Genomic DNA, 27881 nt, shown 5'->3' on the forward strand with positions numbered 1-27881 from the left:
TAACAGGTTTTTTGCCTACTCAACACTTGCAGCAGGTCTTTCAGTGTACGCTTAATGAGGTTCGCCACTGTTTGTTCTCCCCTTCTATCAATGGAATGATACACTCCGCGCGTATTCACGAAAAAAATAACACTTGCAGCAGGTCTCAAGCTCTGTTATTCTGCTACTGTCAGTCCACAGCTTGTGAGTAACATCGATTTAGCTACACTTTAGTCGACTGATTCGGCTTTGGGTCGGTCAATTTTCGAGGGGGGGGGGGGGGGGGGGGGGGGCTCGCCGGAGAGGCTACCCCACTATCTATCTATCTTAGGGTTCAGGGTGAGGACGGTGGTCGCAGGCGGTAAGGGGGCGCAGTGATGGGGCGGTGGCATGGGGATTCACCAAAGAAAAAGCTAGGCGCAAAGGGCTAGAGGGATGGCTGGGGCGGCGGCGGATCAGCGGTGGGGAGTGGTTCCAAGGAGGGCGAGGCGGTGCCGCCGGCCACAGGCGGCGGGGGCTGGCAGTTTAAGGGTGGAGGTTGAAGATGAACTGCGGGCCTTTGATTTCGCATCCAATGGCTGGAAGATCAAGTGACCAGAGACGAAAATGTCAACTGACTAATTTCTAGCCATTCCCGAGTAACACAGTTCAACCCAGAATGTATACCCCCATTAAGCATTACCATCAGACATGCCCCAAACCTTTTCCTCTGACGGCAAACAGCTTAGAGCAGAAATCTCTGAGAGATAATATCACGATAGAATAACTGAGAGACAGTCTTCGATAACTCGGGCAGAGTTTTGTTCATCTGTTGCAGAGAGAGAGACTACAAACTAAGCAGCCATTTCAGACATGGCCTGATGCATACATATTCCCATCGAAAATGGCAAGTACTACAGACGTACCATAATTTACAGATCCAGTTCCATGCCCTACATACACTACCACCAACTGGCCTAACATAATTCCGCTGCCACCGGGACCCAGGAAAATTTCGTTTCCAGGAGCTTACAGAGCTGTTGGCTTTGAACCAGCGCTGTTCCGTCGTAATTGATTCAAAACTGGATCAGCAAAACTGGTTCTTAGGAACGAGGCCTGCTCGCACCTTCTTGAAATTCAGCATTGCTGTTTTCTGAAGAGCAATTCTTCAAGAAAGATGACAAGTCGTTTGCCAACCAGACATGTAAGAGCTCGAAGGATGGTCCTCCTAGAAACAAGAGAAGAGATATTCAAAAGTATCAATATTTCAATTTATTCTCATAATACATGAACACCATACAGTGATCCTAGGAGAACGCTCAAAAGAAGCAGCCTATATATCTTTTTTCGCGAATACGCAAAGCTGGTGTATCTTTTCATTGATAGAAGAAGTTGAACAAAGAGAGGGGACATCACATGGCACAACCACAAGATGGCGCAAACATGATGCCCGGAGCAGAGAGACGTGGGATGCTCAGCCCAGACGGAAGCTACAACACAGCGCAAAACTACCCAGCCAGAGAAAAGACCCGAAACAATGTACCAATCTCGAACCCCAGTACCGAGCATGCCACAAGCAATCAAGACAACGGCTTCATGAAGGGAAACGACGCCGTGACGTCGCTGTGCTACAAATCCGCTTCCATGGTAATATGGCATTTTACCAATAATACGTGAGTAAAATTCTAAAAGGACGTATATTTTCGATACGAGGTAGTGTCTTTTACAGCTCTATAAATTTATAGATTTACTAGAAAATACATCATGTTTCCTCTACCATTAAAATTAATGAAAGTACATTACTGGATTTGGCACAACATTATCAATGAACTAGCGATAGAAGTTCCTCTCTCCAAATATAGTTATATAATACTACACCCATTTGTCTTTACTATGGAGCCTCAATCCAGTAAACGTTCATTAGGGAAAAACACACCACATTAGTGTAGCAAAGAGCTTATCATTTCATCCCCCCCCCCCCCCCCCCCCAAAAAAATATTGCTTCTTCTACATTATGATAATCATATACGACATTGTGTGTGGGCCTGCATTGTGGTAAACTGTTCAAATAGGAAAAGAAAGTGCAAAGTAGCTGCATTGTGATAATTCTCTGAATCAACAGGCCATGCCATTACTGATAGCAGATGGTATGTTCTTAATAAGAATAGAACTCAATGATAGGTCCACTAAGGCCTTGTACAATGCTAGGTGCTTACGGAGGTGCTTGGAAAATAAACCGGGTTTTTTTGAAGCACCAGTGCCTATTTCTGTAGGAGAGACGCCTAATTAAGCGTCTACTCAATAGAAATAAGCACCGGTGCTTAAGGAAAGCCTGGTTTATTTCTCTAAGCACCTTCCCTAAGCACCTTGCATTGTATAAGGCCTAATTTAGTAGCTGAACCTTCGAAAAGAATCAGTGACTTTGTTTAGTCCATTTCACAGAAACTTACATCAGGAAAACAGAACCCATGCATGTAAATAGTTATTCAAAAATAAGCATCAACAACTAAAGTTAATTGTTCATAATTTTACCAATGTGAATGGTGCACAAAATATAGGAGCTGATAACATGTAAAACTTGTGTAGATATGTCAGCTTCAAAAACTGAATGTATTATGAAAGGAAGATACTGGGTAACATTTGAGAATAAATAATCTTACTGCATGGTAGTCTCAGCATCATCAAGGGAATATACCATGAAAGATTTATAACTTACACAATATGGAGTCTGCCTTCACTAAGCTCAGCAAGTTTGGTATCTGCAACTAAACACGGGCAGTAACCTCGTTTATGTGCTTAGATTCTGTTTTGTTGCCTCCATTTTCAACAATAACTCCCTAATGTTATCTTTCATCCTCGTTTTCATGCTGAGAAATTGATGGTACGATCTTTCAATGACTTGAAGTTCTTCAATGTTTTGCTTGCGCCTCTCTTGCAACTCATTTATGTGGAGTTCAGACATTTGAGTAGCATAATGTTCTTCAATGCGTGCATACTTTACCATCACAATATTTTTCAGACTCTCAGCTTCTTTACGTGCTTCATTGGCACGTTCCTGGTACATATTTGCTTCAGCCTGCTTTAACCTCACTAGACCATCCAGTTCATCAGAAACTGGCTTATTATTGACCGCCTGAAATCCAGTTTCAGCTATTTTTCTAGACATCGATTGGCTCCCAGCAGTAGAAACAACACCTGCTTTTTGTAGGAACGGGACTCCTTCTAAGGTAACTGATGGTAACCATGTTGCCGTTCGACTCGAACTAGGAATCCCATTTATTCCTTCAGCAATGCTGCATGGAATGCCCTTTAGTGGCACTAATGGACCACTGCCCATGTTAGGATTGTCATCTGGAATTAGAAACAGAGCGTTAGCAAGATATAATTTGCCGATCAATGACAGCTTGCACTCGTATTTACACCAGTTTTGAAAGCATGGACCACAAAATCTGTAGTACTGGAGAATCCTTAATGAGAAAGCCTACAAGCTGGATAACTGTCATTGGTTTGAAGATCAAGCATGGTTGACGATAACATGGTCACTAGTCTTATATGTCTAGAAATATATAACTAAAAGGAAGAACTGAACAAGCATGGCAATGTTAACTATTATTTCTCACTACTTATGGTAGCGGCTTACCAGAAAAGAATGCAATGACATATTTGATGACTTCAGAATAATAACCCCTGTTTTCCAATTTAATCAACATCTGCTTGACAAAGTCCCTGACTCTCCTACCCCTTGCATCATCACTTGCAGAGAAGATCCTTTCCACGTATTGAAGCTCTCTGATCAGAGCCTCCACCCTCCATTGTTTAGCACATGTTCGGAAGACTTCTTTCACAAAACCATACATCTCTGATGGATGTCCACAAGCACCGCAATGAAACTGCATTTCATTAGTACCATGTGCCCTAGAACCAGCTCCCCCCTTTCGAATAAGGGAGTGGCGTAAGCCACAATCCGTATGGCACCAATGAAGACAGACATCACAGCCAACCCAACTACATGTATTAGATGCCGTGTCAAACTTCAAGCAGACAATGCACATGCAAGAACTACAGAAACCATTCTTCTGCTTACAAATTTTACAATCACAATCAACCACTGGTAGAACGCTTTGGCATGAGAGATTGCGGCATTTCAAATTCAAAAAAATGTCAACCAAATCAGGTGTAGCAATGCTACTGCTTTTCTTTAAAAAATCTGGAAGACCCGTCCTTATAGCAACAAGTATCTCCAACAGCACCCGTGGACACCTTTGCAGTATTTCACTATTCAAGTCTGATCGTTTTTTAAGTGCCTCCTGCAACGCTACTATTTGTCCTCTTTTATCAGCATTAATTATGATCTCAGAAATGGCCTCCCTCAAATATGCTCTAGAATTGCCTGTCATCTCTTGAAGCATCCTTCCTGTATAATTCAGAGGGTCTGAAACAATCTTGGAAATAACCCTCTCAACAACACCAGCACCATTCAGAACAAGCTGTTCCTCATGCAGTAGCTCACCCCTTGAAAGACTGCTGCTACTTCTCTCTCTTGTGAGCTGCCTTCTATGTCTACTATGTCCCAATCCAGCATCAAGCGAACAATGATTATGTGCTGTCGACAGGACTGGCGATAGCCCATTGTTCTGCATGTTCACACCAACCAAAGTGGTATCTGACAAATGACCATTTTGGAGTGCTTTCTGAAGTAGCGGGGTAGGGTTCCCTTTCTCGGTAGATATGTTTGACGACAACTCTACTTGCCATCCTGTGCTGTTGCTCACCTGATCAACTCCTTGAAACAAAGGTTTACTGCCTACTGAGTGCTCACAATTGTCCAATGACCGTTGAGTATGTGAGAAACTAGGGTTGCGAACAAATGCTTGAGAATTGGTCAATGATACAGAAGCTGTTATTCCATCTGAATTTGTGCAGAATGATGATGATGACGACGACAACTGAGAGCATGGTCCATGGGCTACAGAATCAGGCCTGGGAACAGAACTTCTGAATTCAGGATCGTGTAAACCACCTGACAAGCTTAGTGAAAGATCGAGTCTCCCTATCTTGAGTGTGTCATCTTCCTGCTTTACGGAAGTAGTGCTTGTAGATTTCCATGCTTCTTTTTGGTCTGTGTCAGGCTGCAATCCTATGTCAAAACCTCTCCCCGCTAAAGTACCACCACCTGCCTTATTAAGGACATCAAATGCTATACCCTTTCCTTTATCTTCAGCCCTTGGCTTCTCCATAATCAGATCCAAAGTCGTGTCCTCTTCCTCAGTATCCTTAATATGGTCCTTGGGTGGTTGAAGGAAAGCACCAGTACCTGCAAGTTTGGCCTCCAGATCAACATGTATTACTTGTTTCGCAACGATTTCATTCTCAACTGCTGCTTCTTTTTCTTCTACAACTTCAGTTTTGTTAAGCGCAACTCTATTTTCACAACCGTACCTCTCGAGTCCCTCTTCCACTGGCTGGGATGCGATAGATTCAGTTGTTTCATCAATCTTCTTGTCTCCAACATTTCCTATTTCAGTTTCTTTAATTTCTTGAGACTCTTGGCAGAGAGAAGTCATGACATCTTCCTGGAGCATAGTAGATGAGCTGCTCTTTCCAGCTATGTCAAGCGCATTGGCAGATAGTTCTTTCGTGGTTACTGTCTCATGCATTGCTTCCTCCAGCATAACGGATGAATTGCTATCTCCTAGCAAATTAATGGTATTAGCAGTTAGCGGTGTGTCCTCTTCATGAACCGCTTCCTTCGGCATACTGAAAGAACTGACCTCTTTCGGCGCATCTGTAATATTGGCAGCTACATCTACATATTTCACTTCCTCCTGCGTCGCCCCCTGCAGGATACTGGACGAAGCGCAATATCCAACATCGCCACCGGCATTGATGTTTCCATCTGTTGCTTCTTTAGGAAGAACTTTCTGCAGCGTAGTCGATGAACTGCCAATCCAAACAATATCATCGTCACTAGCAGTCTCACCTAATGCCATTACTACATCCTGCAGTGATTCTTTTTGTGTGCTGGATGAAGTGCCCTTCCCAACATCATTGACTGCAATGGCAGTTTCAACTTGTGTTGTCACTTCTTCCATGGTAGCCTCCTTGAGGATACCAGATGAAGTGCTCTGCCCACCCACATGAGCAGCATTGGCACCATCTTGTCGTGTAACGACTTCCTCATGCCGCGCTTCCAGCTGCATAGCGGAGGAAGTGCTCTCTCCACCTTGATCAACGGCACTGGCAGCTCCATCTCCTCCACACATTTTCTCCGTGACATCCGATGCTGATTTCTCATGCTGTGCGTTTGCTACTTTCTCCGTGACATCCGATGCTGATTTCTCATGCTGTGCGTTTGCTACTTTCTCTGTGACAACCGATGCTGATTTCTCATGCTGTGTGTTTGATACTTTCCCCGTGACATCCGATGCTGATTTCTCATGCTGTGTGTTCGCTACTTTCCCTGTGACATCTGATGCTGATTTCTCATGCTGCGTGGTTGTTACTTTCCCTGCTTCTGCAACTGCATCATCGCTGATCTTCCCTTTCTCCTTCCCCGAGTTGTCGGCAGCTTGAGTTCTCAAATCCACTCTTAGTCTTGGCCCAGGTGAATCCACTTTCTTTAACTCGCATCTCTTACTAGTTCCCTTGTCATCAGGACGGCCTGAGTCAACCCACTTCTGATGCTCCGCGACGGCAGGCGGAGGCGGGGCTTTGGCGTCCGGATCTGGCGCGACTTCCCCTTCCTCGATCTCACCGGCGCCGCAGTTGTGCTTCCTCAACTTGTCCCCCTTGGGACCATCTATCCTCCTCCTGGGCTCACTAGGAGACCGGCGAGGGGGCGTAGGCGGCGACGGCGCCTGCCGCCTGGTGGCAGACTTGTGGCCGTCCAAGCCGTGCGGATCCCTCCAGGGGCCACCGGGACGGCGCCACGCCGAGCCGCCGCCGCCGCTGCCGCTGCCGCTGCCGCTCGCGTCCCAGCGCGACGACCGGTCGCGGTCGGCGCGGAAGCCCTTGGGGAACTCGCGGCGGAAGCCGGAGAAGCTCTCGGAGCGGTGCATCGCGCGGTCCCCGCCATAGCCCCGCGGCGAGGGGGAGTCCCGGTAGCGGTGGTCGTAGAACCTGCCGCCGCCGAAGCCGGCCCGGCGGTCGAACTCGTCGCTCTCGTACTCCGCGGGGCGGCGGCGCGGCGACGGCGGGCCCCCGCGGTCGTAGAACCTCCGCCTGTCGCCGTCCGGGTCGTCGTCGTCGACGTAGGACGACCGCTGGCGCTTCATGCCAGATCGGCCCGCCGAGGAGGGCGGGGGGGGCTGCCGCCGAGGGGGAAAGATAAGGAAGGAGCGGGTGGGGGCGTACGGGCGAATGCGTGCGCGGGGTGGCCGCTGCTGCTCGCGCTTGCGTCCGTCCGGCTCACTCCTCCCCTCTTCCTCCCTCGCTCGCTCCCGGCCACTCCCCTCGCCTCCTGGTCGCGGTCAACGGGCGTCACCCAGATTTGGACCCGGGTCTCACAGCCGGCCGCCCCTGCTTACTCCTCTCTCTTTTTTTTACCGCCGACGGACGGAGCGCGGTGCAGGAGGCCCGTGGGAGTCGCTCGGCCGGGGCCCGCCTTCGTAGATGGCAGTGAGCGCAGCGGATCCGGGGCCGAACAGGGGACGCGGGGCCGGGCGTCGTGGCGCGGTGGCGCGGTGGCGCGTGGCCAACGGCGGTGGTGGACTCGTGGGGGTGGATGTGGTGGGGTGGGTGGCGCGCTGGGGATGCGGCTGGGGCGATGATGGGTCGTGTCGTGGAGGCCTCAGGGTGGCGTGGTGCGGTGGTCTGATCCCTGATGTGTGAGCCGGAAAGGTCAGCTTTTGACTGGCGTTTGCGTGCGGAGGATAGCATGGGCATCAGCGTCTCCGTCTCCCGACCCCCGCGCTGGTGACTTGTCCCGTCGTCCCCGCAAATCCAGATTCCAGTGGAGCGGAGCCAATCGGCCAAGTGGAGCTCTGCCGCAGACTCCGATTTGTTTCGAAGGGAAAATGGAGTCCCAAATGTTGCGTGCTTCTCCCTCCTTTGCAGCCAGCAGATTTCTGAATTTATTAATAAAACGGGTTCCTGATTTTCTTTTTCAAGGTGAGAGCAACTGCGGAGGCCGGAGTTTACCAATTGGCCATTGTCAATTGCTTGACGAAAACAACAAGCCACCAGTTTTTCCTCCGCCGGGGCTAGTAGAAGCTGACTACTCATCCACTAGTTTATTCTCCAAAGTTTGCTTGCATTCGGGATTACAGGTTCTCTGTTTTTTCTTTAAAACATTATACTAGTGGATGTTGAATATGTAATGAAATATTCCGTCATCTTTAGAGCACCTCAAACTCCCCTCATACGTTCGGGCGGATCGGTGATCGATAAAAAAAGTCGACCACACGGGCACCTCAAAACATCCTCAAACGTCCGAGCTGATCGGCACCCTTATATGCAACTCAAATGTAGGGCGGATACAGGGAGGCCTGGCCGTGACGGGGCACATCCGTTGACGATGCAAAATACTGTCACATCCCTCGGTAGGGGTCCAAGCGTAGCTGGAAGTCATGAATCGGAGGTCACATGAGGAGTTTATCCAGGTTCGGGCCTTCCGAGAGTAATACCCTACGTCCTGCTGGTTTTGATGATTGATAATAGAGGGATACCTCATGCGGGATTACAATGATGAATGAGATTGCTATCGAGAGTTTCCTATATGTGGATAGATGATGAATGAGGACCCTACACCTCCCTTTGTATAGGCAAGAGAGGTCTAGGGTTTACATGGCACGCTGCCCCTTGGTCCACCGGGAAGTGGTTCCCTTCCGTAGCCACGGAAGGCGAGATCCAAGGGTACAAGGACCAACTCCTTGTGCAGGTGAATCTAAGTGTCCGGCTCCTGACCGGGGCGGTCCCGCCGAAGCCCCGCTGTGGCGAGCATGTTCTGTCCTGGCTATTTTGGGCAAGGGCTTGGACTCCCGCTCAACAACTCCATGTGGGGCCTCCTGCACTTCTTCAGCTGTCAGCTGCATCACATCCCACCCGACGGTGTGCTCCACATCACCAACTTTATTACTTTCTGTGAGTGCTATCTTGGAACAGCTCCCTTCTTTGAGTTGTTCCGCTACTTCTTTCAGGTTTGCCTTCAGATAAACGAGGGCGCCGTCTGCAACCTCGGAGGTGCCATCCTACAGCTCCACCCCAATTCCATGTTCTTTTGCTTCAATCTCCCGAAGTTTGTACGGGGTGGCATAAATCCTGGTTCTACGTGGAGGGCCTCGGTGAAGATCTACCGGCCTTTGTGAATGAGCCCCGAAGAAGCCGTGGTCGTGGGCTCCATTGGCGAAGTTGACGCCGGAGGCCACTGCTCGCCTGAAGAAGGGCCAGTTGACAGGGGGTCATATTGTGCGCACCTGGGTGGCGCATCTGTTGGAAACATGCCCTAGAGGCAACAATAAAATGGTTATTATTACATTTCCTTGTTCATGATAATTGTCTATTGTTCATGCTATAATTGTATTAACCGGAAACCGTAATACATGTGTGAATACATAAACCACAACATGTCCCTAGTGAGCCTCTAGTTGACTAGCTCGTTGATCAATAGATGGTTGTGGTTTCCTGACCATGGACATTGGATGTCGTTGATAACGGGATCACATCATTAGGAGAATGATGTGATGGATAAGACCCAATCCTAAGCATAGCACAAGATCATGTAGTTCGTTTGCTGGAGCTTTTCTAATTCCAAGTATCATTTCCTTAGACCATGAGCTTGTGCAACTCTCGGATGCCGTAGAAATGCTTTGGGTGTATCAAACGTCACAACGTAACTGGGTGACCATAAAGGTGCACTACAGGTATCTCCGAAAGTGTCTGTTGGGTTGGTACGAATCGAGACTGGGATTTGTCACTCCGTATGACGGAGAGGTATCTCTGGGCCCACTCAGTAATGCATCATCATAATGAGCTCAATGTGACTAAGGAGTTAGCCACGGGATCGTGTGCTACGGAACGAGTAAAGAGACTTGCCGATAACGAGATTGAACAAGGTATGGGGATACCGACGATCGAATCTCGGGCAAGTAACATACCGAAGGACAAAGGGAATTGTATACAGGATTGATTGAATCCCCGACATCGTGGTTCATCCGATGAGATAGTCGTGGAACATGTGGGAGCCAATATGGGTATCTAGATCCCGCTATTGGTTATTGGCCGGAGAGGTGTCTCGGTCATGTCTGCATGGTTCCCGAACCCGTAGGGTCTACACACTTAAGGTTCGGTGACGCTAGAGTTGTAATGAGAATTGTATGTGATTACCGAAAGTCGTTCGGAGTCCCGAATGAGATCTCAGACGTCATGAGGATTTCCAGAATGGTCCGGAGGTGAAGATTTATATATGGGAAGTCCAGTTTTCAGTTGCCGGAAGGTTTCGGGGGTTATCAGTATTGTACCGGGACCACCGAAAGGTGTCCAGGGGTCCACCAGGTGGGGCCACCTGCCCCGGGGGAGCAAATGGGCTGAACATGGATGGGAACCATCCCCCTAGTGGGCTAGTGCGCCCCCAAGGGGCCCAAGGCGCCTAGGGTAAAAACCCTAGGGGTGGGGATGCTCCCCCACCAACTTGGGGGGCAAGCACCCCCTTGGCCGCCCCCCCTATCGGTGTCAAAACCGGCGGATCTCGGGTAGGGGGTCCCGAACTGTGCGTCTAGGATCGATGGTAATAGGAGACAGGGGACACGATGTTTACCCAGGTTCGGGCCCTCTCTATGGAGGTAATACCCTACTTCCTGCTTGATTGATCTTGATGAATATGAGTATTACAAGAGTTGATCTACCACGAGATCGTAATGGCTAAACCCTAGAAGTCTAGCCTATGAATATGGTAATGAGTATATGTGTGTTATCCTTTCCAGACTATTCCCTTCGGTTTATATAGACACCGAGGGGATCTAGGGTTTACATGGAGTTGGTTACATGAAAAGGAATCTTCGGTCGCCAAGCTTGCCTTCCACGCCAAGTAGAGTCCAATCCGGACACGGTGCAGTCTTCGGTCTTCACGTCTTCACGGCCCATCAGTCCGGCCCATGGATAACAGGCCGGACGCCCGAGGACCCCTTAGTCTAGGACTCCCTCAGTAGCCACTGAACCTGGCTTCAAATGACGAGGAGTCCGGCGCGCAGATTTGTATTCGGCATTGCAAGGCGGGTTCCATCCTTCCGAACTCCAAAATAGTCTTCAGACGAAGTAAGTATATACGGACCTGTGTATATAATGGCAGAAAATATAACACCCCACGAGCCCAACTTGTTGATAGCTGTTCATGACGTCGTATCATGCCTGCCCGGTTGCTATTTCCAACCGTCAGCTAGCGAACCGCCCCACGTCTCGAGGTGCGGTTTTACTGGCATGTCTCGTCAGGGTAGAGATCGTGTCCCTTTATTTACAGGATTTTCATTAATGCATGCGTGGGTAACCCAACCGTCCCCTGGGTACAACTCCTTGGTGATAGGTAAGTTTAGAGACCCTGGGGGAGACGCCCAATATTCAGGGCCTTTATATAGAGAGCCAGTCTCGTTTTCTTCCCTTGCGCTTGCTCCTTCCTCAACCCGGCCACGCCAAGTTCCAACCCTCGGGTTCCAATCGCCACCAGCCCTAGTCATGTGCGGATCCAACCATCAGGGCCGATGGGTGGCTTCTTCTGTCACGGAGGAGGATATTGCGAAGCTCCACGTGATAACCCACAAGTATAGGGGATCGCAACAGTTTTCGAGGGTGGAGTATTCAACCCAAATTTATTGATTCGACACAAGGGGAGCCAAAGAATATTCTCAAGTATTAGCAGCTGAGTTGTCAATTCAACCACACCTGGAAACTTAATATCTGCAGCAAAGTATTTAGTAGCAAAGTAATATGATAGTAGTGGTAACGGTAGCAAAAGGTAACAGTAGCAAAAGTAGTGTTTTTGGTATTTTGTAGTGATGATAGCAATAGCAACGGAAAAGTAGCTCCAATTCATCAATGTAACAGTCATAACCTAGGGTGACACAGAACTAGCTCCAATTCATCAATGTAATGTAGGCATGTATTCCGAATATAGTCATACGTGCTTATGGAAAAGAACTTGCATGACATCTTTTGTCCTACCCTCCCGTGGCAGCGGGGTCCTAGCGGAAACTAAGGGATATTAAGGCCTCCTTTTAATAGAGTACCGGACCAAAGCATTAACACATAGTGAATACATGAACTCCTCAAACTACGGTCATCACTGGTAAGTATCCCGATTATTGTCACTTCGGGGTTAACGGATCATAACACATAATAGGTGACTATAGACTTGCAAGATAGGATCAAGAACTCTCATATATTGATGAAAACATAATAGGTTCAGATCTGAAATCATGGCACTCGGGCCCTATTGACAAGCATTAAGCATAGCAAAGTCATAGCAACATCAATCTCAGAACATAGTGGATACTAGGGATCAAACCCTAACAAAACTAACTCGATTACATGATAAATCTCATCCAACCCATCACCGTCCAGCAAGCCTACGATGGAATTACTCACACACGGTAGTGAGCATCATGAAATTGGTGATGGAGGAAGGTTGATGATGACAATGGCGACGGATTCCCCTCTCCGGAGCCCCGAACGGACTCCAGATCAGCCCTCCCGAGAGGTTTTAGGGCTTGGCGGCGGCTCTGTATCGTAAAACGCGATGAATCCTTCTCTCCTATTTTTTCTCTCCCTGGAAGCAAATATATAGAGTTGGAGTTGAGGTTGGAGGAGCTCCAGGGGGCCACAAGGTAGGGGGCGCAAAACATAATATGATATAACAAGATGGTATCTCGCTAGACCTTTCTGAGACCGCAAAACATAAATGCAGAGCACCTTTAAAGATCAAGGACTGACTAGACATTGTAATTCATGGTAAAAGAGATCCAGTCAAGTCATACTCAATGTAAACTAACAGTAATGAATGCAAATGACAGTGGTGCTCTCCAACTGGTGCTTTTTAGTAAGAGGATGATGACTCAACATGAAAGTAAATAGATAATCCCTTCGCAGAGGGAAGCAGGGATTTGTAGAGGTGCCAGAGCTCGGTTTTGAAATAGAGGTGAATAATATTTTGAGCGGTATACTTTCATTGTCAACATAACAACCAAGAGATGGCGATATCTTCCATGCTACACACATTATAGGCGGTTCCCAAACAGAATGGTAAAGTTTATACTCCCCCTCCACCAACAAGCATCAATCCATGGCTTGCTCGAAACAACGAGTGCCTCCAACTAACAAGAGTCCCAGGGGGAGTTTTGTTTGCAATTATTTTGATTTAGTTTGCATAAAGCATGGGACCGGGCATCCCGGTGACCAGCCACTTTCTCGTGAGTGAGGAGCGGAGTCCACTCCTCTTGAGAATAACCCGCCTAACATGGAAGATACGGGCAACCCTAGTTGATACATGAGCTATTCGAGCATACAAAACAGGATATTTATTTGAAGGTTTAGAGTTTGGCACATACAAATTTACTTGGAATGGCAGGTAGATACCGTATATAGGTAGGTATGGTGGACTCATATGGAATAACTTTGGGGTTTATAGAGTTGGATGCACAAGCAGTATTCCCGCTTAGTACAGGTGAAGGCTAGAAAAAGACTGGGAAGCGACCAACTAGAGAGCGACAACAGTCATGAACATGCATTAAAATTAATCAACACCGAATGCAAGCATGAGTAGGATATAATCCACCATGAACATAAATATCGTGAAGGCTATGTTGATTTTGTTTCAACTACATGCGTGAACATGTGCCAAGTCAAGTCACTTAAATCATTCAGAGGAGGATACCACCCTATCATACCACATCACAACCATTTTAATAGCATGTTGGCATGCAAGGTAAACCATTATAAGCTCCTAGCTAATCAAGCATGGCACAAGAAACTATGATCTCTAGTTGTCATTGCAAACATGTTTATTCATAATAGGCTGAATCAGGAATGATGAACTAATCATATTTACAAAAACAAGAGAGGTCGAGTTCATACCAGCTTTTCTCATCTCAGTCAGTCCATCATATATCGTCATAATTGCCTTTCACTTGCACGACCGAATGACGTGAATAATAATAACAGTGCACGTGCATTGGACTAAGCTGGAATCTGCAAGCATTCAATAAACATGAGAAGACAAGGCAATATGGGCTCTTTTGTCAGATCAACAATAATGCATATAAGAGTCACTTCAACAATTTAATTATGGTCTTCTCCTATCGACCCCCAAAGAAAAGAAAAGAAATAAAACTATTTACACGGGAAAGCTCCCAACAAGCAAAAGAAGAACAAGAAATCTTTTTGGGTTTTCTTTTTAATTACTACTACAAGCATGGAAAGTAAACTAATTAAAAGCTACAACTAATTTTTTTGGTTTTTCTTAAGGTTTATTAAACACACAAGAAGAAAGCATAAAAAGGGGAAATAAACTAGCATGGATGATACAATGAAAAAGTATGAGCACCGACATCTAGCAATGAGTGTGTGAACATAAATGTAATGTCGGTGAGAAATACGTACTCCCCCAAGCTTAGGCTTTTGGCCTAAGTTGGTCTATGGCCACGGTTGGCCTGGCGGATATCCATAGTAATAGTTGGGGTCATACTGTGAAGAAGAAGACTCTGATTGCCACTGGTTGGCAATCATTTCCGGATCCCAATGGTAATTAGACTGTCGTGGAGGATCAACTTGTGGTTCCGACTCTGGCTCTGTGGCTGATGTAGGGTTCCGGTAGGCGTGAATAGCCTCTAACGGAACAAGGTACTGGCCTGCAGATAAATCAAACAAGGAAGGAGCAGGCAGGGTAATAGTCTCAGGATGATGTTTATGAAAGAACAATTTGTATTTAAGCTCCCCTTCCCTATTCTTAACAATAAAGTCGTGTGCCACCATACTCTTATAATCTAAATAAACAGGAGGCAACAATTTTTCTTCCTTCTCATAATGCCTAATAGGTATGTTAAAATGTGCAGCTAGGCGTGAAGTATAGATGCCTCCAAAGATGGGGCCCTTTGTACGGTTCAGACTTAACCGTTTAGCAATAATACCACCCATACTAACAGAGTTATCACAGACTAAACCATGGAACAAAATAATAATATCAGGAACACTAAGGTTTCCACAGTTTCCGCGACCAATTAAGCAACGACTAGCAAATATTGCAAAGTAGCGTAAAACAGGAAAATGTATGCTAGTGATTCGTGCATCGGAAACCTTCCTCGTTTCCCCTACAGTGATGGTATCAATAAACCCATCCACATCACCGCGGTGTGGTTCCTCTATTGTGCCCTCGAAAGGGATCAAACAAACCCGACAAAAATCATAAAGTGACATCTCCTTATGCTCATCATATAAATAAAACTCCACCATAGGTGGTGAGCTCCTAGCATGGAAATGAAAGTTTTGCACAAAGATATTGGTGAGTAAGAGATACCGTTCGCGTTGGTCATGGAGGAAGGTGATACATCTCCAACGTATCTATAATTTTTGATTGCTCCATGCTATATTATCTACTGTTTTGGACATTATTGGGCTTTATTATCCACTTTTATATTATTTTTGGGACTAACCTATTAACCGGAAGCCCAGCCCAGAATTGTTGTTTTTGCCTATTTTAGAGTTTTGTAGAAAAGGAATATCAAACGGAGTCCAAACGGAATGAAACCTTTGGGAACGTGATTTTCGGAACGAACATGATCCAGGAGACTTGGACCCTACGTCAAGAAATAAAGGAGGAAGCCACGAGGTAGGGGGGCGCGCCCTCCACCCTCGTGGGCCCCCTGTTGCTCCACCGACGTACTCCTTCCTCCTATATATACCTACGTACCCCCAAACGATCATAGACGGAGCCAAAAACCTAATTTCATCGCCACAACCTTATGTATCCACGAGATCCCATCTTGGGGCCTGTTCCGGAGCTCCGCCGGAGGGGGCATCCATCACGGAGGGCTTCTACATCAACACCATAGCCTCTCCGATGAAGTGTGAGTAGTTTACCTCAGACCTTGGGTCCATAGTTATTAGCTAGATGGCTTCTTCTCTCTTTTTGGATCTCAATACAATGTTCTCCCCCTCTCTTGTGGAGATCTATTCGATGTAATCTTCTTTTTGCGGTGTGTTTGTTGAGACCGATGAATTGTCGGTTTATGATCAAGATTATCTATGAACAATATTTGAATCTTCTTTGAATTCTTTTATGTATGATTGGTTATCTTTGCAAGTCTCTTCGAATTATCAGTTTGGTTTGGCCTACTAGATTGATCTTTCTTGCAATGGGAGAAGTGTTTAGCTTTGGGTTCAATCTTGCGGTGTCCTTTCCCAGTGACAGTAAGGGCAGCAAGGCACGTATTGTATTGTTGCCATCGAGGATAACAAGATGATTTTTTTATCATATTGCATGAATTTATCCCTCTACATCATGTCATCTTGCTTAAGGCGTTACTCTGTCTTCATGAACTTAATACCCTAGATGCATGCTAGATAGCGGTCGATGAGTGGAGTAATAGTAGTAGATGCAGGTAGGAGTCGGTCTACTTGTCTCGGACGTGATGCCTATATACATGATCATACCTAGATATTCTCATAACTATGCTCAATTCTGTCAATTGCTCAACAGTAATTCGTTCACCCACCGTAAAATACTTACGCTCTTGAGAGAAGCCACCAGTGAAACCTTTGGCCCCCGGATCTATCTTCATCATATTAATCTTCTAATACTTAGTTATTTCCTTTGCTTTTATTTTGCTTTGCATCTTTATCACAAAAATATTATCCTATCATATCTATCAGATCTCACTCTCGTAAGTGACCGTGAAGGGATTGACAACCCCTTATCGCGTTGGTTGCAAGGAGTTATTTGTTTTGTGCAGGTACGAGGGACTCGCGCGTAGCCTCCTACTGGATTGATACCTTGGTTCTCAAAAATTGAGGGAAATACTTACGCTACTTTGCTGCATCATCCTTTCCTCTTCAAGGAAATCCAACGCAGTGCTCAAGAGGTAGCAAGAAGATTTCCGGCGCCGTTGCCGGGGAGTCTACGCAAAAGTCAACATACCAAGTACCCATGACAACCCTTATCTCCCGCATTACATTATTTGCCATTTGCCTCTCGTTTTCCTCTCCCCCACTTCACCCTTGCCGTTTTATTCGCCCTCTCTCTATCCTCCCTCTCTTTCTCTATTTGCCTCTTTTTGCCCGCTTGCTTTTTGTTTGCTTCTGTGTTGGTTTGCTTGTTTGTCACAGTGGCTCTACCTAGATTTGGTGATCTTCACCTTAAAAGGTTAGAAGAGATCGAAAGCAATGTCAGGAGTTTTATGATTTTGCAATTTGAGCATAATAATTTCTTTAGAAACGAGCTTAAGGAACAGAAAAGTTTTATGAGTTTTATGAATAAAGAGCTCGATGATATGTCTAAAGAATTTGATGGTTTAAGATCCCAAATTGCTCGTCTTGAGAAATTGACTGCTGAAATTTCGGATAATTAGGCTACCTTAGTTAATAGGATGGCCGCTAAACTGGATTTTTATGAAAATAAAGATGAAGATCTGAAAGTTATTGATGTGTCCCCTATTAAATCTTTGTTTTGCAATATGAATCTTGATAATGATGGGATTGAATATGATCCACCTTTACCTAGAAGGCGTTCCAAAAATTTGGAGTTTTTAGATCTTGATGCTAAATTTGATGAAAGTGGGATTGAAGAAATTAAAACCCTAGATGTTGCTAAACCCACTATTTTGGATTTCAAGGAATTTAATTATGAAAATTGCTCTTTGATTGATTGTATTTCCTTGTTGCAATCCGTGCTAAATTCTCCTCATGCTTATAGTCAAAATAAAGCGTTTACTAAACATATCGTTGATGCCTTGATGCAATCTTATGAAGAAAAACTTGAGTTGGAAGTTTCTATCCCTAGAAAACTTTATGATGAGTGGGAACCAACTATTAAAATTAAGATTAAAGATCATGAGTTCTATGCTTTATGTGATTTGGGTGCTAGTGTTTCCACGCTTCCAAAGACTTTGTGTGATTTGTTACGTTTCCGTGATTTTGATGATTGCTCTTTAAACTTGCACCTTGCGGATTCCACTATTAAGAAACCAATGGGAAGAATCAATGATGTTCTTATTGTCGCAAATAGGAATTATGTGCCCATAGATTTTATTGTTCTTGACATAGATTGCAATCCTTCATGTCCTATTATCCTCGGTAGACCTTTCCTTAGAACGATTGGTGCAATTATTGATATGAAAGAAGGAAATATTAGATTCCAATTTTTGTTAAGGAAAGGCATGGAACACTTTCCTAGAAATAAAATTAGATTACCTTATGAATCTATTATGAGAGCCACTTATGGATTGCCTACCAAAGATGGCAATACCTAGATCTATCCTTGCTTTTTATGCCTAGCTAGGGGCGTTAAACGATAGCGCTTGTTGGGAGGCAACCCAATTTTATTTTTATTCCTTGCTTTTTGCTCCTGTTTAGTAATAAATAATTTATCTAGACTCTGTTTTAGTTGTGTTTTTTGTTCTTAATTAGTGTTTGTGCCAAGTAGAACCGTTGGGAAGACTTGGGGAAAGTCTTGATATCTTGCTGTAAAAAAACAGAAACTTTAGCGCTCACGAGAAATGCTGCCATTTTTATTTTGCAAGTGCTATTTAGTTAATTATTTTTGAAGATTATTAATAGATAAATTACTCACTTCCAGCAATTTATTTTAGAATTTTTGGGGTTCCAGATCTTGCGCTAGTTACAAATTACTACAGACTGTTCTGTTTTTGACAGATTCTGTTTTTCGTGTGTTGTTTGCTTATTTTGATGAATCTATGGCTAGTAAAATAGTTTATAAACCATAGAGAAGTTGGAATACAGTAGGTTTAACACCAATATAAAAAATAATGAGTTCATTACAGTACCTTGAAGTGGTCTTTTGTTTTCTTTCGCTAACGGCGAGATTTTCTACTTTAAGTTTTGTGTTGTGAAGTTTTCAAGTTTTGGGTAAAGATTTGATGGATTATGGAACAAGGAGTGGCAAGGGCCTAAGCTTGGGGATGCCCATGGCACCTCCAAGATAATCTAAGGACACCTAAAATCCAAAGCTTGGGGATTCCCCGGAAGGCATCCCCTCTTTCGTCTACTTCCATCGGTAACTTTACTTGGAGCTATATTTTTATTCACCACATGATATGTGTTTTGCTTGGAGCGTCTTGTGTGATTTGATTCTTTGCCTTTTAGTTTACCACAATCATCCTTGTTGTACACACCTTTTGAGAGAGCCATACATGATTTGGAATTTGTTAGAATACTCTACGTGCTTCACTTATATCTTTTGAGTTATATAGTTTTGCTCTAGTACTTCACTTATATCTTTTAGAGCACGGTGGTGGATTTGTTTTATAGAAACTATTGATCTCTCATGCTTCACTCAGATTATTTTGAGAGTCTTAAATAGCATGGTAATTTGCTTAAATAATCCTAATATGCTAGGTATTCAAGATTAGTAAAAACAATTCTTATGAGTGTTTTGAATACTAAGAGAAGTTTAATGCTTGATGATTGTTTTGAGATATGGAGGTAATAATATCAAAGTCGTGCTAGTTGAGTAGTTGTGAATTTGAGAAATGCTTGTGTTGAAGTTTGCAAGTCTCGTAGCATGCACGTATGGTAAACGTTATGTAACAAATTTGAAACATGAGGTGTTCTTTGATTGTCCTCCTTATGAGTGGCGGTCGGGGACGAGCGATGGTCTTTTCCTACCAATCTACCCCCTAGGAGCATGCACGTAGTGCTTGGTTTTTGATGACTTGTAGATTTTTGCAATAAGTATGTGAGTTCTTTATGACTAATGTTGAGTCCATGGATTATACGCACTCTCACCCTTCCATCATTGCTAGCCTCTTCGGTACCGTGCATTGCCCTTTCTCACATTGAGAGTTGGTGCAAACTTCGCCGGTGCATCCAAACCCCGTGATATGATACGCTCTTTCACACATAAACCTCCTTATATCTTCCTCAAAACAGCCACCATACCTACCTATTATGGCATTTCCATAGCCATTCCAAGATATATTGCCATGCAACTTTCCACCATTCTGTTTATCATGCCACATTCATCATTGTCATATTGCTTAGCATGATCATGTAGTTGACATAGTATTTGTGGCAAAGCCACCGTTCATAATTCTTTCATACATGTCACTCTTGGTTCATTGCATATCCTGGTACACCGCTGGAGGCATTCATATGGAGTCATCTTTTGTTCTAGCATCGAGTTATAATCATTGAGATGTAAATAAATAGAAGTGTGATGATCATCATTTTCTAGAGCATTGTCCCAAGTGAGGAATTAAAAAAAGGGAGAGAAAGGCCATAAAAAAAGGCCCAAAAAAATAGAGAAAAATAGAGAAGGGACAATGCTACTATCCTTTGCCACACTTGTGCTTCAAAGTAGCACCATAATCTTCATGATAGAGAGTCTTTTGTTTTGTCACTTTCATATACTAGTGGGAATTTTTCATTATATAACTTGGCTTGTATATTCCAACAATGGGCCTCCTCAAGTGCCCTAGGTCTTCGTGAGAAAGCAAGTTGGATGCACACCCACTTAGTTTCTTTTGTTGAGCTTTCATACATTTATAGCTCTAGTGCATCCGCTGGATGGAAATCCCTACTCCTTGCATTAACATCAATCGATGGGCATCTCCATGGCCCATTGATTAGCCTCTTTGATGTGAGACTTTCTCCTTTTTTGTCTTCTCCACATAACCCCCATCATGATATTCTATTCCACCCATAGTGCTATGTCCATGGCTGGCGCTCATATATTGCGTGAAAGTTTATAGGTTTGAGATTACTAAAGTATGAAACAATTGCTTGGCTTGTCATCGGGGTTGTGCATGATGAGAGCATTCTTGTGTGACGAAAATGGAGCATGACTAAACTATATGATTTTGTAGGGATGAACTTTCTTTGGCCATGTTATTTTGAGAAGACATAATTGCTTAGTTAGTATGCTTGAAGTATTATTATTTTTATGTCAATATGAACTTTTATCTTGAATCTTTCGGATCTGAATATTCATACCACAATTAAGAAGAATTACATTAAAATTATGCCAATTAGCACTCCGCATCAAAATTATCTTTTTTATCATTTACCTACTCGAGGACGAGCAGGAATTAAGCTTGGGGATGCTTGATATGTCTCCAACGTATCTATAATTTTTGTTTGCTCCATGCTATATTATCTACTGTTTTGGACATTATTGGGCTTTATTATCAAATTTTATATTATTTTTGGGACTAACCTATTAACCGGAGGCCCAACCCAGAATTGATGTTTTTGCCTATTTCAGAGTTTCGCAGAAAAGGAATATCAAACGGAGTCCAAACGGAATGAAACCTTCGGGAACGTGATTTTCGGAACGGACATGATCCAGGAGACTTGGACCCTACGTCAAGAAATAAAGGAGGAAGCCACGAGGTAGGGGGCGCGCCTACCCCTCCCAGGCGCGCCCTCCACCCTCGTGGGCCCCCTGTTGCTCTACCGATGTACTCCTTCCTCCTATATATACCTACGTACCCCCAAACGATCAGAGACGGAGCCAAAAACCTAATTCCGCCGCCGCAACCTTCTGTATCCACGAGATCCCATCTTGGGGCCTGTTCCGGAGCTCCGCCGGAGGGGGCATCCATCACGGAGGGCTTCTACATCAACACCATAGCCTCTCCGATGAAGTGTGAGTAGTTTACCTCAGACCTTCGGGTCCATAGTTATTAGCTAGATGGCTTCTTCTCTCTTTTTGGATCTCAATACAATGTTCTCCCCCTCTCTTGTGGAGATCTATTCGATGCAATCTTCTTTTTGTGGTGTGTTTGTTGAGACCGATGAATTGTGGGTTTATGATCAAGATTATCTATGAACAATATTTGAATCTTCTCTGAATTCTTTCATGTATGATTGGTTATCTTTGCAAGTCTCTTCGAATTATCAGTATGGTTTGGCCTACTAGATTGATTTTTCTTGCAATGGGAGAAGTGTTTAGCTTTGGGTTCAATCTTGCGGTGTCCTTTCCCAGTGACAATAAGGGCAGCAAGGCATGTATTGTATTGTTGCCATCGAGGATAACAAGATGGTTTTTTTATCATATTGCATGAATTTATCCCTCTACATCATGTCATCTTGCTTAAGGCGTTACTCTGTTTTCATGAACTTAATACTCTAGATGCATGCTGGATAGCGGTCGATGAGTGGAGTAATACTAGTAGATGCAGGCAGGAGTCGGTCTACTTGTCTCGGATGTGATGCCTATATACATGATCATACCTAGATATTCTCATAACTATGCTCAATTCTGTCAATTGCTCAACAGTAATTCATTCACCCACCGTAAAATACTTATGCTCTTGAGAGAAGCCACTAGTGAAACCTATGGCCCCCGGGTCTATCTTCATCATATTAATCTTCCAATACTTAGTTATTTTCTTTGCTTTTTTACTTTGCTTTTATTTTACTTTGCATCTTTATCACAAAAATACCAAAAATATTATCCTATCATATCTATCAGATCTCACTCTCGTAAGTGACCGTGAAGGGATTGACAACCCCTTATCGCGTTGGTTGCGAAGAGTTATTTGTTTTGTGCAGGTACAAGGGACTCGCGTGTAACCTCCTATTGGATTGATACCTTGGTTCTCAAAAACCGAGGGAAATACTTACGCTACTTTGCTGCATCATCCTTTCCTCTTCAAGGAAATCCAACGCAGTGCTCAAGAGGTAGCAGAAGGCGGTGAGACCTGCATTCTCAGCCAATTCATAAAAATCATCATAAATCCCGGCTGCTCTCAAGAAATCATCGGAAGGCCATTCACACGGCTGAACCTCAATGGTGCGAGGCAGATTATATTTGGGCCTCTCTGCTTTTTCATTTTGCTTTTCCTTCAAGCTTCGGCTCAATGAGCCCCTCAAAAATCTCTTCATTATTTTCTGAAAAATTCTGAAATTTTTAGTAACTTCAAATAAAAGTGAGCCAAGCTCAACAAAATTGATAGCAACAACTCCTACAAGTGCCTAGAGCCTATATCATGCATTAGAACTACTTGGGACCATATAAATTTGACATGCAACCTCAAGAACAGGGTCACCTAGGCAGCACAAATTTGCAATGAATAAAGCACTAGAACAAAAACTAATTGGACCAATGGAGGAGTCACATACTAAGGAACAATCCCCCAAGCAGTTTTGTGAGAGGTGCTTTGAGCAAGGAGATCGAAAATCGCAGCAAAATGAGCTAGAACTCGTGCTTGAGCTGGATATTCGTGTTTGTGGGAGGAAGAAGAAGTGTGTGGGTGCAGGAATAAGTGGAGGAGGGCCACCATGGGCCCACGAGGCAGGGGGCGCCCCCGGGGGGTAGGGCGCGCCCTCCACCCTCATGGCCAGGTGGATGCCCCCTGTTGTGTTCTCAGTGCCAAATATTCTCAAATATTCTAGAGAAAATCATATTCAAATTTCAGGGCATTTGGAGAACTTTATTTTCAAGGTATTTTTATATTGCACGGATAATTCAGATAACAGACAGAAAAATATTATTTTTATTTTATTTAATATAAATAACAGAAAGTAAAAGGAGGGTATAGAAGGTTGTGCCTTATAGTTTCATCCATCTCATGCTCATCAAAAGGAATCCACTAACAAGGTTGATCAGGTCTTGTTAACAAACTCATTCCGAATAACATGGAACCGGAGAAATTTCGAATAACACTATGTTACCTCAACAGGGATATGTGTTGGGGAACGTAGTAATTTCAAAAAACGCACACGCAAGATCATGGTGATGCATAACAACGAGAGGGGAGAGTGCGATCTACGTACCCTTGTAGACCGACAGCGGAAGCGTTAGCACAACGCGGTTGATGTAGTCGTACGTCTTCACGGCCCGACCGATCAAGCACCGAAACTACGGCACCTCCGAATTTTAGCACACGTTCAGCTCGATGACGATCCCCGGACTCCGATCTAGCAAAGTGTCGGGGAAGAGTTCCGTCAGCACGACGGCATGGTGACGATCTTGATGTACTACCGACGCAGGGCTTCGCCTAAGCACCGCTACAATATTATCGAGGATTATGGTGGAAGGGGGCACCGCACACGGCTAAGAATATGATCACATGGATCAACTTGTGTGTCTAGGGGTGCCCCCTGCCCCCGTATATAAAGGATCAAGGGGAGGAGGCCGGCCGGCCCTATAGGCGCGCCAAGGAGGAGTCCTCCTCCTAGTAGGAGTAGGACTCCTACTAGGAGGGGGAAGGAAGTGGGGAGGGAGAAGGAAAGGGGGGCGCCGCCCCCCCTCTCCTAGTCCAATTCAGACCAGGGGGGAGGAGGCACGCGGCCCACCCTGGTTGCCCTTCTCTCTCTCCACTAAGGCCCATATGGCCCATTACTTCTCCCGGTAGGGTTCCGGTAACCCTCCGGCTCTCCGGTTTTCTCCGAAATCACCCGGAACACTTCCGGTGTCCGAATATAGCCGTCCAATATATCAATCTTTATGTCTCGACCATTTCGAGACTCCTCGTTATGTCCGTGATCACATCCGGGACTCCGAACTAACTTCGGTACATCAAAACTTATAAACTCATAATATAACTGTCATCGAAACCTTAAGCGTGCGGACCCTACGGGTTCGAGAACAATGTAGACATGACCGAGACACGTCTCCGGTCAATAACCAATAGCAGAACCTGGATGCTCATATTGGCTCCTACATATTCTACGAAGATCTTTATCGGTCAGACCGCATAACAACATACGTTGTTCCCTTTGTCATCGGTATGTTACTCGCCCGAGATTCGATCGTTGGTATCTTAATACCTAGTTCAATCTCGTTACCGGCAAGTCTCTTTACTCGTTTCGTAATACATCATCTCGCAACTAACTCATTAGTTGCAATGCTTGCAAGGCTTATGTGATGTGCATTACCGAGTGGGCCTAGAGATACCTCTCCGACAATCGGAGTGACAAATCCTAATCTCGAAATACGCCAACCCAACATTTACCTTTGGTGACACCTGTAGAGCTCCTTTATAATCACCCAGTTATGTTGTGATGTTTGGTAGCACACAAAGTGTTCCTCTGGCAAACGGGAGTTGCATAATCTCATAGTCATAGGAACATGTATAAGTCATGAAGAAAGCAATAGCAACATACTAAACGATCGGGTGCTAAGCTAATGGAATGGGTCATGTCAATCACATCATTCTCCTAATAATGTGATCCCGTTAATCAAATTACAACACATGTCTATGGTTAGGAAACTTAACCATCTTTGATTAATGAGCTAGTCAAGTAGAGGCATACTAGTGACGTTTGGTTTGTCTATGTATTCACACAAGTATTACGTTTCCTGATAATACAATTCTAGCATGAATAATAAACATTTATCATGATATAAGGAAATAAAATAATAACATTATTATTGCCTCTAGGGCATATTTCCTTCAATATGCACATCCCCAATAATAAGAATATCATATTTCTTTTTGGCAGTAGGTAGGGTAAATTCAAAACATCCAATAATAATCGATGTAATTTTTTCCAATAGAGTTGATACTATGAACTTGAGGTTGTTTCCTCCGAAAGTGCACCGTATGCTCATTACCATTGACATGAAAAGTGACATTGCCTTTAGTGCAATCAATAACAGCCCATGTAGTATTCAAAAAGGGTCTTCCAAGAATAATAGACATACTACCGTCCTCGGGAATATCAAGAATAACAAAGACCGTTAAAATAGTAACGTTTGCAACTACAACATGCACATCCTCACAAATACCGACAGGTATAGCAGTTGATTTATCAGCCATTTGCAAAGATATTTCAGTAGGTGTCAACTTATTCAAATCAAGTCTACAATATAAAGAGAGAGGCATAACACTAACACCGGCTCCAAGATCACATAAAGCAGTTTTAACATAATTTCTTTTAATGGAGCATGGTATAGTTGGTACTCCGGGATCTCCAAGTTTCTTTGGTATTCCACCTTTAAAAGTATAATTAGCAAGCATGGTGGAAATTTCAGCTTCCGGTATCTTTCTTTTAGTAGTAACAATTTCTTTCATGTACTTAGCATAAGGATTCATTTTGAGCATATCAGTTAATCGCATACGCAAAAAGATAGGTCTAATCATTTCAGCAAAGCACTCAAAATCCTCATCATCCTTTTTCTTGGATGGTTTGGGAGGAAAAGGCATGGGTTTCTGAACCCATGGTTCTCTTTCCTTTCCGTGTTTCCTAGCAACAACGTCTTTCTTATCATAACGTTGATTCTTTGATTGTGGGTTATCAAGATCAACAGCAGGTTCAATTTCTATATCATTATCATTACTAGGTTGAGCATCATCATGAACATTATCATTAACATTATCACTAGTTTCAGGTTCATTACCAAATTGCGTTTCAGCATCAGAAATAGAAATATCATTTGGATTCTCAGGTGTTTCAGCAATAGGTTCACTAGAACCATGCAAAGTCCTATCATTTTTCTTTTTCTTCCTTTTAGAAGGAATAGGTGCATCTATATTATTTCTCTGAGAATCTTGCTCAATTCTCTTAGGATGACCTTGAGGATACAAAGGTTCCTGAGTCATTTTACCACCTCTAGTCATAACTCTAACAACATTATCATTATTCTTACTATTCAATTCATTGAGCAAATCATTTTGAGCCTTAAGTATTTGTTCTACTTGAGTGGTAACCATAGAAGCATGTTTACTAATAAGTTTAAGTTCACATTTGACATTAGCCATATAATCACCCAAGTGTTCAAGCATATTTGAATTGTATTTCAATTGTCTACCAAAATAAGCATTAAAGTCTTCTTGCTTAACCATAAATTTGTCAAACTCATCTAAGCATGGGCTAGCAAACTTAGTAAATGGGATTTCAGCTTTATCATATCTATAGAGAGAATTTACCTTTACTACCTGTGTCGGGTTATCAAGACCATGTATTTCTTCAATAGGTAATGGATTAAGATCATATGTTTCTTCAACAAGCGGTAAATTAAGACCATGTATTTCTTCAATAGGAGGTAAATTCTTAACATCTTCAGCTTTAATACCTTTTTCTTTCATAGATTTCTTTGCCTCTTGCATATCTTCAGGACTGAGAAATAGAACCCCTCTTTTTCTTGGAGTTGGTTTAGGAATAGGCTCAGGAAGTGTCCAATTATTTTCATTTTTCAACATATTATTCAATAGAATTTCAGCTTCATCCGGTGTTCTTTCCTTGAAAACAGAACCAACACAACTATCCAGGTAATCTCTGGAAGCATCGATTAGTCCATTATAAAAGATATCAAGTATTTCATTTTTCTTAAGAGGATGATCAGGCAAAGCATTAAGTAATTGGAGAAGCCTCCCCCAAGCTTGTGGGAGACTCTCTTCTTCAATTTGCACAAAATTATATATATATATATCCCTCAAAGCAGCTTGTTTCTTATGAGCAGGGAAATATTTAGCAGAGAAGTAATAAATCATATCATGGGGACTACGCACACAACCATGATCAAGAGAATTAAACCATATCTTAGCATCACCCTTTAATGAGAATGGAAATATTTTAAGGATATAAAAGTAACGAGTTCTCTCATCCTTAGTGAACAGGGTGGCTATATCATTTAATTTAGTAAGATGTGCCACACCAGTTTCAGATTCATAGCCATGAAAAGGATCAGATTCAACCAAAGTAATTATATCAGGATCAACAGGGAATTCATAATCCTTATCGGTAACACAGATAGGTGAAGTAGCAAAAGCAGGGCCAGGTTTCATTCTAGCATTAAGAGATTGCTGCTTCCATTTAGC

At 43.8% G+C, this 27881-nt stretch overlaps 1 protein-coding gene across 1 annotated transcript; it reads right to left on the reverse strand.

The window, feature by feature from the left end:
* Positions 1-719: 719 nt before the first annotated feature.
* On the reverse strand, positions 720-7697 carry LOC125552486 (uncharacterized). Its single transcript, XM_048716060.2, has 3 exons — positions 3599-7697; positions 2675-3309; positions 720-1186 (listed from the first exon to the last, which is right to left on the reverse strand). Exons 1-2 carry the CDS (start codon positions 7230-7232, stop codon positions 2747-2749), a joined length of 4197 nt encoding a protein of 1398 aa, XP_048572017.2. The 5' UTR covers positions 7233-7697; the 3' UTR covers positions 720-1186; positions 2675-2746.
* Positions 7698-27881: the final 20184 nt, after the last annotated feature.

The sequence above is a fragment of the Triticum urartu genome, chromosome 4A, assembly GCF_056163025.1.
Source record: "Triticum urartu cultivar PI428250 chromosome 4A, HENAU_Tu73, whole genome shotgun sequence".
NCBI classification, from domain to species: domain Eukaryota; kingdom Viridiplantae; phylum Streptophyta; class Magnoliopsida; order Poales; family Poaceae; genus Triticum; species Triticum urartu.